Source organism: Macaca mulatta, chromosome 1, assembly GCF_049350105.2.
Source record: "Macaca mulatta isolate MMU2019108-1 chromosome 1, T2T-MMU8v2.0, whole genome shotgun sequence".
NCBI classification, from domain to species: domain Eukaryota; kingdom Metazoa; phylum Chordata; class Mammalia; order Primates; family Cercopithecidae; genus Macaca; species Macaca mulatta.
The window spans coordinates 142,817,404-142,830,904 of NC_133406.1; the positions used below are offsets into that span (position 1 = coordinate 142,817,404).

Here is a 13,501-nt window from a genome sequence, read left to right on the forward strand (position 1 = left end):
TGGTTCAGGGATCTAGCCGTGGGAGGGGGTGTTCTGAGTTGTAGAAAAAGGGGTCCCTGAAGGATCAGAAGAAGCAAGCAAGAACCCCAATTCTAGAGAAATGGACTAGCAGGAAAAGATCTAAGCATAGTAATAAATCCTGAACTTTGAATAAAAGCCTATTTTTGCTATAAAGACATACCTGAGCCTGGGAAATTCATGAAGAAAAATACGTTTAATTGGCATATGGTTCTGCAGGCTCTAAAGGAAGCACAGCAGCATCTGCTAATGTGGAGGCCTCAGGAAGCTTCCAATCAAGGCAGAAGGTGAAGGTGAAGGGGGAGCAGTCAGATCATATGATAAATCAGGAGCAAGAGAAAGAGGGGAGAGGTGCTACACACTTTTAAAGGGCCAGGTCTTACAAGAACTCACTCATTTTCATGAGGACAGTACCAAGAGGATGACTCTAAACTATTTATGAGAAATTCTCCCCCATGATGCAATCAATCACCTCCACCAAGCCCCTCCTCCAACACTGAGGATTACATTTCAACATGAGATTTCAGTGGGCTACACATCCAAACTATATCAAAGCCCAAACCCTGGTCTGTTCAGCAGCAGAATGCAGCCAGCAATAAGTATCTTTGGTTCTCATACCTCAGGACAAGACTGATTCTAGTGCCTATGGTTTTAGTCTAGACTCATTCAAGATACAATACTTTAGCACCACTAAAGGCCAGGCTGGAAGCTGGGCATATAATAGTAAACAAAATATAGTTTCTTTCTTTACAAGTCTTGTGCTGTAGTGGAAGGTACAGTCAGGAATATAGACAATCACAATAAACGGTAGTAAGAGTGCCAGTTGGGGAAGGTATATATTGTTATGGTGGCATGAGTCAGAGCGTGTTACTAAGACTCAATGGAGTTGGACAGAAAAGAAAAACTTCTCAAAGGAACTGAAGTCTAAGTGAAGACGTGGAGAAGGGGCAGGAGTAGGGATGCTGCTAACATGAGTCAGTTTTGTTGAATAAGCAGGAAGCACCTGCTTCCAGACCAATAAATTTAAAAATGGTCATCAAAACCAGATGCCCCATTATTTGCCCACCAACACAGTACCAGGGCACTTGACTTGGTGAACTAAATACAGATTTCACTCCTCCTTGGCTAAGAAATCCTGTGTAGAGAACAACTTGTGGCCTAGGTTGGACTTACTTAGGTGAAGAGTGTTTAGAGTAGGGAGTAAAGCAGAGGAGGAAAGGAAGATCTCAAGGCTTAAAGGGTATGGCTCTTGAAAATTGGAACATAGAAGAAAACCAGCCTCATCTGAGTGAAACATTTCAAGAATTGTCTTCTCAGACCATGAAAACACCGGAGTACCCACTGGATGAGCTTCACAGAGCCACCTGTAGGGAGGCAGAACATTAAGCATTTGCCAAGATGGAAATTGATGCACTAGGCTTGAGCTTCCTGAAGTAACTCTATTTGTCATTTTACCCATTAAGATTGTGAAACATGGTTTCACAATAGCAAATCAAAGCAAACTGGAGATGTTGCACACAATTACAATAGAAATGGAATGACTTAATTAGTAAAAAATTAACTGGCATGATTCCTATAAGTTAAAATGTACATATTTAAGGAGGCTTATTGTAACATTTATACCATTTATTTTACAATATACTAATTCGAATGTAAAAGTGAATGTAAATTACCAGAAATTAACATGCAATGTGAAGAAAAGTCCTTTTATCCTCTGCAACTGTAGCATTTGGCAGATTCAGGAATAAATAATCTTTTGTGGCAAGGGTATGCCTTATCAAACATATGCAGATCAGCACTAATTAATGCTAATTAAGGTTTCCTGTCTATCTAGTTGGAAAAACGTCCAAATGTTATGAAATCCAGTTAGTATGCCTATTACGCTAATTGTTTTATATGGGGTGGTTCTTAATTAAAATATGTAAATTGACCTTAATTGCTATATACTAATGGGGGTTCATGTTATCTTACTAAAAGTGACAAGATGGTGAGGAGGGGTACTTAAATGACTAATTCTGATAAATCCTTAACTAAATGACCTTTACTCAAAATTAATTTTAATTGGAAGTTGGCAAAAGAAACATTTTCCTTCTTTGTTTCTTTTTAGTTTTAAGTAATGGAAGAATGTTATTCTTCTTTGTTAATACAGCTTTAAAAGCAGTTGTGGATTGTTAATTACACTTAACAAGCAAGTTAATTTTACTGTTTACTGTTTATAGGTATCAGGAAGTTATTGATATACTCATTTCAGTCTTGGAGAAAGTGACTTTCTTCTCATTGAATGTGAATATATAGTTATAATCCTATAAGTAATTTGACCTAGCCAGTTTGTTAAAATATGTGTTAATGGTTGATGAGCCAGTAATACTAATATGTATTCCTTCACTTATTTATGTTGGAATTACTTTTTTTAGGAAAAAAATAAAGTTTTTACTCACATTAATTCTTATTGGAGTTAAACTGTGATTGGAGATACCTAGATTAAATAGACAGAAATGATAAACTTTTGCATTTTACCTATCATGTTTTTATTATTTAATCACAAACAAGTTAACACGTGTATGCCCTAAATCAGTGTTAATGAATATAAATATTTTTATTTTTGCACTATTCTAAACCTAGAATTACAATAAGTAATTTAGCTAAAGCTAACAAATACTTTATTTTACGTTTTTTATTTGCAAGTAGTTTATGTTCAATTCTAATTTAATGTATATTAAAAATTCCTCTGCAAAAATGGGAGAAGAGACTTCATAAAATATTATCATATGGAAATGAGCAGATAATAAAGATTATAGCTTTTCTTTGTCAAAAGGAGACTCAATATCTTTACTCTTTCATCAGGACATTGTGACAAATGTTTCCCCCAGAATCATCCGGGGAACCACCTCTGGCCCCATGTATGGCCCTGGACAAAGCTCCTTTCTGAATATTGAGCTCATCAGTGAGAAAACGGCTGCATATTGGTGTCAAAGTGTCACTGAACTAAAGGCTGACTTTCCAGACAACGTAAGTGTGATTTAACATCTAAAACAAGAGAATTGGCATAAGTTGGTGAATGTTTATTTAAACATCCAATTCATAGGCTTATAAATATTAATGTGTATATTTTATTAAAGAATCTGCCAGTTGCTTTGCTGATGCATAGAAAGATAAAAAAGAAAGAAAAGCTCAAGAACTCATAAAAATCCACACAATGTGAAGCTTTGTTATAAATGGGTGCCATGTAAGATGGAAGAAGTATCTACATAAGCAGAAGGAAGAGAAATGAAATACTCATTTTATTGAGTTGGTTTTCACTGTATGTGGCTGGTATTTATGAAGGTGATGACCTTAGGAAGAAATTGCAGACTATAAATCATTTTAAATATGAACCTGAGGCAGAAGCAGCATATCTTCCTATGAAGTTTATATTTTTTCAGTGGGAAATAATTCACCAAATAATTTTAGCACTCCTATACTAAATGAGTCAACTATCTTTTATAAAATATTTTTTTTTCTTTTAAAGAACCATGCATAAATATTGCAGTAAAATCAGGCTTAAATATAATAGATAATATTTTCTCTTCAATAGTCTGGTTAGAGTTATCCTTAATGTCATTCATGTATAGTCCCTCTCCCTCCCACCTGCCTCTCCCACTTCCTATTTTTTTCCTACTCCCTCTCCCTCCTCCTCTCTCTCTTCCTTCCTCCCTTTTCCCCTCCCTCTTCCTCAATTCTCTGTCTCTTTCGAATACACACAACTTATATCCCTTTCTTTCATTCTTTCTTTCAATGAACTGGTAGTGAATGGAGGTTGAGATTTGAGACAATACGTGTGTTTATGTTATCAAAAATATTTTTCTACCTACATATGTCTTTCAAAGGCAAAAACAACACTCAAGTATACTAATGATATATTTTAAAATCTATTGAAACTGGTGAATGTTTGTCTACAAACTGATAAATTGCAAATTCTTACAAAGGAATATAGAAATCACACGATTGCCTTGCCCATCAAGTTTTTTTTTCTGTTTTACATAGCTCTAATTATTTCAAAATTATCTCTTAATTTGAAATAAAATACATGCACATAGAACAAATATAATTTATCTTCCTCAAGACAGTCCTTTAGATGTGAAGGGAACTATCAAGACCCATCTAAAATCTCTAGTTTCTGCTTATTAGGAATCTTTCCCTTCCTGAACTTGTTGTGAAAATTATCCCTGTTTTCACATTATATAACATTCTATATAGGAGGTATGCTGAGCTATTTGTTTGTTAAAGGACCTACGTCTCTTGGGAAGCATTTCTCAGAATGATAAGGACAACAAAAAAGGTCAACTATAAAAAGAAATAATATGTTTGTAAACCTGATGTACAGTATTAAATACTCTGCCAGGTACTGAACATGCAACATAATAGTAATGGTAATAATATATTATGAACACTCATATAGCACTCACTCTGTGCTAGGCACTGTTATAAAAGTTTTATTTATTTTAAACTCATTTGATCTTTTTGAACAACCTTATGAGATAGGTAGTATTATTGTCTCTATTTCACTGATGAGGAAACTGAGGCACACAGAGATTAAGTACCATGTCAATCATTACACACCTAATATATGGTGAAGCTAGAATTTGAACTTGAAATTTGTTTTTACCATCCATGCTTCTGTCTGATAACAATGTTCTCTGGTCCAGTGCATTTGCCTATGTTGTCCTTAAATATTGAGTATTACTTTTCTTTTTTTAACTAGAGATTGGGTACACCCCCAGCTCTGTAGTCCAGGCCAGACTACATTGGCGCCATCATGGCTCACTGCAGCCTTCAGCTCCTAGGTTCAAGTGATCCTCCTGCCTCAGCCTCCCAGGGCCTACAGGTGCCTGCCACCATGCCCGGCTAATTGTTTAATTTTTTGTAGAGATGAAGTCTCGCTATGTTGCCCAGCCTGGTCTTGAACTCCTGAACTCAAGCAGTCCTCCTACCTCAGCCTCCCAAAGTGCTGGGATTACAGGTGTAAGCCACTGTTCCCAGTCTAGTATTACATTTTAATGCCTCATGAGAATGGTATGAAATATAATTTCCCAAATACTGATTCAATAGTATCTAGATAAGCTAATGTGTCTGAAAAACAATATTTTCCTGGAAAATAACTCCTACCAATGGATTTTCTTAACTTCATGTGATACTTTTTCTCTTTTTTGGGTAGGAGTGAGTTATAATAATGACCACCAAGAAATGACAGTAAGTGGACAAGAAAGCTGAGAGGAAACCCTTGTTTTGTGATTCTACAGTCAAGTAGAAAGAAGAGATGTAGTTAATATTCTTTTCAATTTCCCTGGTGATTATTTTCTTCTCTTATAATGCTTATTCTTGAGAAAACAATGCATAGTTTTCTTGTTTCTGATTCTTTCCCTATTTAGATTATACACATTTTTCTTTTTCTGTATTCCTAGGACTAATTTCTAGCATTTTTACTCCTCATATTGAAGATAACATTTTAAATACAATTAAAATGGCATTCCCATTTGAACCCATAGAAATATGTGTGTGTACCTAGATATTGTCATGCTGAGAGTAGACAGTCCCCCGCTGTTTTGGAATTATTCTGATGCGTTTGCCCAATGAGCTGAATGAAAGAAGGTGACCCTTCGTTTTCCAAGTTTAATTATCACTCTTGCTGGAGTTTTTTCACATCATTCTCGACTGCGTGGCTGCCACCTTTAATGACAGGGACTGGACAATTCAACCCACTGTGGCAGCTTCTAAGCAAAAGCTAACTTTTCTGATAAAAAGAATTGTGCTGGGTGTGGATATAGGTCAGCTAATATCACTAGCTAATGTCTCTGTTTCCAGAGAGGGTGAGCACCAGTTGACCATAAACCAGAGGAGACAGCTGATGAACTTCTTGAATGTAAAGGCAGAGAGACCTCTGAAATATATTGTGAGGGCTCATCTCTGAATTGTCACAGTTATACCAAAGCCTACATTCACACTAGACTTCTGCTTGGCTTTCAAGGTTTCTTTTTATTTATCTGTGAATTAAATTTGGCACATTGATCATTGTAGTGACAATTTATTACTGACTAAGAGCTTTTTGTTCCTAAGTTGAGATTCTGTAATGCTTGTTATTAAATGTACAGAATAACTAGGGCTTGCAGAAGTCAATTTTAAGTGAATCCTTTTATTCTCAATGCAAAATCTTTATGAATCATATATTTCAGGCTGAGGAAAAATTTTTTTAACAAAAAATACATGCTACACTTTGAATGCACCGAATTAGGAAGCAAAGACTGAATTTTTTTTTATCATTTGTGGCAGCTAAAGTAGGAAGCAAAAGGTAGGGCTTCAGCAGTGAATCAGCTAGTGAAGATAGAAAAGGAAATGATGGCTTTGTTAGAGAAATTAATAAGGAAGAACAATTGGTATGTAAATATACATCTATTACAATACACCTCATTTCTGTAGAAAACACTTTCTCAGTTAATTACTGAGAGATCAGCATTGTACATATTAGGTTCAAAGTGACTCCAAAGGAGTTGATCTACATCAGCACTCCTGAAGGTGCTTTACTGACAAATAGCCTCTAAATATTGAGTACTTAACCTTTTATGTGTACCACGGACTCCTTAGGCACTCTGGTGGAGCTTAGGAGCCTCTTTCCAGAATATTTTTGAAGGCATAAAACAAAATTCATAGGCTTACAAAGGATTCTCACTATCTCCCCTCCCTTAAAATATACAATATAGCTATGTATATATATATATATATATATATATATTTTTTTTTTTTTAAGGCACTAAGTAACAATCTAGTGGTGGGTCTAATAACTATTAAAATTTTGATGTCCTGGTGAGTATAAGTACTTGAGATTTCTGCAGCAACTCTACTGTGATTTTCTGTGACTTCTTTTGGTGCAAAGTGACAGATATCAATAGTGCCACTATGGTTTATTGCATTTGTTATCTTAAAAACATCAGACAATTGGCTGGGTGTGGTGGCTCACACCTGTAATCCCAGCACTTTGGGAGGCCAAGGCAGGCAGATCACTTGAGGTCAGGAGTTTGTGACCAGCCTGACCAACATGGTGAAACCCCATCTCTACTGAAAATACAAAAAATTAGTCGGGCTGGTGGCAGGTGCCTGTAATCCCAGCTACTCAGGAGCCTGAGGCAGGAGAATTGCTTGAACCCGGGAGGTGGAGGTTGCAGTGAGCCAAGATTACACCACTGCACTCCAGCCTGGGCCACAGGAGTGAAACTCAATCTCCAAAAGAAAAAAAAAATCAGGCAATTTATACATTTAGAAAGGAGAGCTTTATGTCTTAGAAAGTATTACTACCTATCGGCTAGGAAGCAGGCCGCTGGCCAAAGCCAGAGACAGAAACTTCAAGAGAAGAAAGGTGAGACAGGAATTTATGGTGAAGGGGTTGGCTAAGTATACACACTAGGTTATAAGAGAAGCTATGAATATTCATGAAGGGGCCTTAACATCTAAGTTATATATTAGGTTATATGAAAAGCTATGAATATTCATGAAGGGGCATTAACATCTAAGTTACATATTAGGTTATAGGAGAAGCTATGAATATTCATGAAGGGGTCTTAATGCATGTGTACTGAACAAACATCCGTGTTATATACATGTAATGTTCACTTTGCAGTGGAGATTTAACATTTGAATGTATTACAGTTGGTCTCTATTCATCAAAAGGTGAAGCAGAGACATGAAGGCACTCAGTACACAGCCTCTATAAACTGGCCAGAGCCAGTCCATGGTTGGTAGTCCCTTATCAGGAGAAAGTTGCTAAAATCCATTTCTTGTCCAATCAAACCTGTAGTTATGACTTGTGGAACAGGGGAAGTCTGTCGGTGTCTGGTGATCAGTGAGCTGTAATTGTTTTTATATTGGTTATCTTGAGGCCAGCGTTTGTTTAACTGCCACAGAAAAGGAAAAAAAAATCCTTGTGGCACTGAGAATAGTTTATTCTTTAAGTGCAAAGGTGCTTGACTTTACCTTTGCCTGGCATGGCCTCAGGTCTCCTTTATAATTTGGTATCTTATTGACACAAAGAGTCCATTCTGTCTCACCTGGGGCCTGAGGGGCTTTGTTTTTAATTTATACATTCATGATTGAAAAATGCCAAAGTTTAGAAGATTGGTAAAAATAAAGGTCTACATGTTTTCTCACCCAAGTTTATGGATTTCTGTATTCTATAGTCTCTGGACCGCAGGTTAAGAACCTGTGTCCAGTAGCTCTCTATTCTGTTTGGATATTGGAATCTCCTGAGAAGCTTTAAAAAAGGTATTTATGGTTAGGCCCTATTCTGTTCAATCATTTCAGAAATCTCCATGGATACAATGAATATATGTGTGTGTGTGTATATATATACACGTATGTATGTATGTGTGTATATGTGTGTGTATATACGTGTGTGCATTTTTTATAAAGTTAATCAATTGATCCTACTGCCTACACAGCTAGCATTATTTATGGCCCTTGCCCTATATTATTAAACATTCTTAAAACTCCTGTATCAGAACAATTTATTAAGAGCATTTTATATGTTTCAGGCACTGTGCTAAGGGCTTTATGTGTCTGTGAAACAGAGATTTTTTTCCCCATTTTAACACATGATAACACTGACATTTAGAGATATTGCATTGACTATCTTGGGTCACACAGCTAGTGAGTGAAAGCACTAGATCAGGAAGGCTTTCCATACACCTTGAAGAAATATTTCATTTGGCCCTAAGTAGCCTGAGAAATTAAGAATATATGTTATTCCAATCCTTCCTTTCCCACCCTCTTAAATGGGCATTCTTAAATATAAACTTTCACAAAAGAAACCAAATGATTTGACAAAGAAAGAAGTTATGTTATCAGCCAAGCATTGTCTTGCTCTGACTCCCAACTAAAGACATTCTATGGCCAGCTCTTAATGCTTTCTAGGATGTAGCTGTCTATAGAAAATAGGGTCAGTGGGACTCAATTTGGACTGGGATTTGAGCTGTTACCTGGCCTTATCTGAAATTCTATATTCCAAAATAGGGGAAGTCAGGCAACTGAGTCAAATTTAGGTGTCCTGCAAGCGAGGAGGATGCTTATTGCTTATTTGATGGGTGTATGTTGGCCCAGAGTCCCTGTACAGTCTTCCTGCCATCTCCATGAAGACTACCTCAGCAAAAGTAGACTTCCATTTCTTTGAAGTTTTTAAAGTTTCACTTATTAGAAATAGAGGGATTTTTGTTACTCACACAACTTGTTTAAAAAAATAAAATTTAATAACAGTTGAAACTATATCTGTTGTCAGGCCAGCAATGGCCAGTACAAGATAATTACTTTTGTTTCTTTCTTTTTTTTTTTTAATTATACTTTAAGTTCTAGGGTACATGTGCATAACCTGCGGGTTTGTTACATATGTATACTTGTGCCATGTTGGTAGGAACACTTTTCCACTGTTGGTGGGATTGTAAACTAGTTCAACCATTATGGAAAACAGTATGGCGATTCCTCAAGGATCTAGAACTAGAAGTACCATATGACCCAGCCCTCCCATTACTGGGTATATAGCCAAAGGATTATAAATCATGCTGCTATAAAGACACATGCACATGTATGTTTATTGCAGCACTATTCACAATAGCAAAGACTTGGAATCAACCCAAATGTCCATCAGTGACAGACTGGATTAAGAAAATGTGGCACATATACTTTTGTTTCTTATCAAAGAACTTAGAGAGCATGAACGTCACCTTAGTTCTTTTGCCTTGTACCCCAAAGAGAATAGTCACAAAGAGAAATTTAAGAGTCTCTGTACTGAAGGGACTCCTCTTTTTCTCCCTCTGGAATTTTTTGAGCTTGTCAAGTCCTTGTTTCTGTTGATTTCTACACAGTCCCATGCTGATTTATTTTAAATAAATTAGGAAACTGCTGAAGCAGCTATTGAAGGGAAGACTAGTAAACCCCCAGGAAACAGTTCACTTTTTTGTACTAGAGCTTATGTAGTGATTTTCTGATATTCATGAATTCTAGACTCAATATATACTTGCATCCCATCCTCCAGAAAGAAATTGCCAAACTTCAGGGCAAATTTTAACTCAGATTATCTAGTGACATTATTTTGTGGACCTTTAAAAATATTATTCTAATTTACAAAAAAAAAAATAAGAATATATCATAATAGTAGTGGAAATTTAAAATGAGTGGTTAGGAGTGAAAACATCCATGACCACTTATCCTAACAAAACTCTGTTTTTCTAGAGTTATTGTAGTCTAGGAACTAAAGGCAGAGGGCTTAGAGTCAGAACAGATTTGAATCTCAATATCTCCTCTGAGTTGCTTTTTATGACACCCTCAGCCTCAATTCCTCCTCTGTGTGACCCTCAGAGGTGGTTGTAAACATTGTGAAAGATTGTGTATAACATTTCAATACATGGTAATTATTCACTACCATAAATTAGATTGCATAGAATATTTGTGCATTTGGTTTTTATCCCTACTTTTAAAATAATATTTTTTATATGTTGTGAAAGGGAGATTTGGCAAGTCAAAGGTAACAGCATGTGTATAGCTTTTAAGGTGTATTGCCCAATTGATTTTCAAAAACTTGGTGAACTAGTGGTTTTATACAAAAAACTTCATTTCAGAAATAGTTACCAATTTAAAAATTAAACATTAACTGACTAAATATATTTTTCAGTGATTCCTTCAATTTGAGCTCATTGTATATCCTGGTATCATGTAAGTTTTTGGACTATTTGTCTAATGTTTTATTTACTATACTCTCATGCTTTAATATCATTCATTCATTTCACTTAACAGTTTCTCATTAAAGCACTTAAATGGTGACAACTATTTTCTTGGTATCAGCATAGAAGCAGAGAAAAAAAATAAAATATATGTAATTTCACAAAACAAAGGTAGCAAAAAATTAATCAGAATATGTAATATGGCTCACAGTTCTCTGATTAGTTTACGACTCCACGTAGCCAAGTATTTTCTTGACATAGGACATTTGTAGTTCTTTAAAATAAAATGTTAGTGCATCCTAGATGGAAATGGAGACTGGATTTACCCTCCCAATGGAAACAACAACAACAGAAATCTTAGAAAATACATGAAACAACAGCTTTTAAGACCTGGAACATGAGGCAATAAAGGAGAGTGGTCACTGATAGACAGAAAACAAAGGACTTGCCCCAGACCCTGAGTTGAGGAGATGGAGCAAGTGGCTAGAATTCACAAGATAAAGTACCAGAAAGCAGAGAGCTGCATGAAGAGAATTCCAGAGATCTGCAGGTTTTCTCTTGAGTATGCAGCAGAGTACAGATCAGCTCATGCATGTGAGTAAACAAAGAGACTGGAAAAAAGGATGAATGACATGGACTACTCCTTGGTTCTTACATATATCTGGGAATAGTGACTGTTCTTGCCAGCCCGACTGGAAAACCCTATGACCACAAGCATTGAAGTAGAATATAAATAAGACTCTTAATTAAGTATTGGGAAATAATTAGCCCTAGGCTGAGCACTGCTTTGGTCATGCCCAGCAAATGTTAAAGGTGAGATCTGAAAGGATCAGCGTGTTTCCATATAACTTAACTGCAACTCAAAACAAAGCTGAAGAATATTTATAAGAATACAGAAATACCTAGTACCAAACAAGATAGGATTCACAATATCCAGCATTCAATAAAAAAATTACCTGTTATGTAAATAAGTAGAAAAACATAATCCATTATAGGAGGAAAATTAATAGATTAAAACCATCCTAGAACTGATAAGATGTTAGAATTAGCAGACAAGTACAATAAAGTGGTTATTTTAATTATATTCCTTACGTTCAAAAAGCTAAGACATGGAAGATAGATAAAAGATCTAAATAAAACTTCCAGAAATGAAAACTACAATGAATAAGATGAAAGGTACACTGGAAGCTATGAACAGCACATAAAGCATTGCATAAGAAATGATTAGTAACCTTAAAAATATAATAATAAAAGCTATCCAAAATCACACACACACACACACACACACACACACGCACACGCACACACACAGAGAGAGAAATAAACATACCATCAGGGAGCTGGTGCCAATAAGTGGCCTAATATATGTGTAATTAGAGTTCCCAAAGGAAATTGTGGAAATACAGAAAACAATTTCAAGAAATAATAGTGCAAAGCTTCCACTTTTGCCTAAAACTACAAACCCCCCAAAACACCCCTCCACAAAAAAAAAAAAAAAAAAAAACAAAAAAAAAAACAAGAAACTTTATCAACTCCAAGCATAAGAAACATTAAGAAAACTATACCAGGCAGTATAATGTAATCATATTAATTAAACCAGTGATAAAGAGAAAATCTTAAAAGCAGCCATAGAATAAAGACATGCTCTGTACAGAGAAACACATATAACAGTTACTTGTCAGAAACAATCTAAGCTACAAGACAGAGGGGCAACATCTCTGATGTATTGAAAGAAGAAAAGGACAAATATCAACCTAGATTTCAAAATCCAGCCACATACCTTTTAAAAATATAAGTGAAATAAATAATTTTTCAAGCACAATAAAAGGAGGTCTACACTACATAATGTTAAACTATTTTAGGCAGATGGAATATGATGCCAGGTCAAACTGTGGTTCTATACAAAGGAATAAAGACCACCAGAATTTGTAACTACATGAGTAAATATATGATGTTTTCCCATTAACTAACTCAGTTTAGAAGAAAATATGTTGTTTAAACAAAAAAATAAGATAACGTGGGGGTTATAGCATATATAAAGCTAAATGTATGAGTATAGTAGAAAAGTTGTGAGGGAAGAGATGGAAGTATACTACTTTATGGTTCTAACAGCTTTTATAAAGTTTTCTATTACTTGGACGTAGGCTGTGATCATTCAAAGATGCTCTAAGAGTATCTTAAAGATACTCTAAAACAATCACTAAAATAATGCTGCAAAGAGTTATGGCCAAAAAACCAATAAATATATAATGGAATAATAAAAACTACTTAATCCAAAAGCAAGCAGAAGAAGAGGAAAGATGAATAAAAAGAGACAAGACAAATAGAAACCATATAGTATATAGATGAGAGAGTTAAACCTAACCATTCAATAATCTCATGAAAAATGTAAATAGTCTAAGCACCCCTCAAGGGCAGAGATTTTCAGATTGGATTTTTTTTTCTTTTTTCTTTTTTTTGAGATGGAGTCTCGCTTTGTCGCCCAAGCTGGAGTGCAGTGGCTGGATCTCAGCTCACTGCAAGCTCCGCCTCCCGGGTTCACGCCATTCTCCTGCCTCAGCCTCCCGAACAGCTGGGACTACAGGCGCCCGCCACCTCTCCCGGCTAGTTTTTTTTTTTGTATTTTTTAGTAGAGACGGGGTTTCACCGTGTTAGCCAGGGTGGTCTCGATCTCCTGACCTCGTGATCCGCCCGTCTCGTCCTCCCAAAGTGCTGGGATTACTGGCTTGAGCCACCACGCCCGGCCT

General features: G+C 35.9%; 1 protein-coding gene across 5 annotated transcripts in view; it reads left to right on the forward strand.

The window, feature by feature from the left end:
• DPYD (dihydropyrimidine dehydrogenase) overlaps positions 1–13,501 on the forward strand; it is an 860,002-nt gene that overhangs the window by 481,969 nt on the left and 364,532 nt on the right. For all 5 annotated transcript variants that reach the window (XM_077987630.1, XM_015145562.3, XM_077987644.1 and 2 more), the window contains one exon: positions 2,863–3,027. In XM_077987630.1, the coding sequence (XP_077843756.1) occupies positions 2,863–3,027 (165 nt within the window). The remainder of the gene's footprint in view (positions 1–2,862; positions 3,028–13,501) is intronic.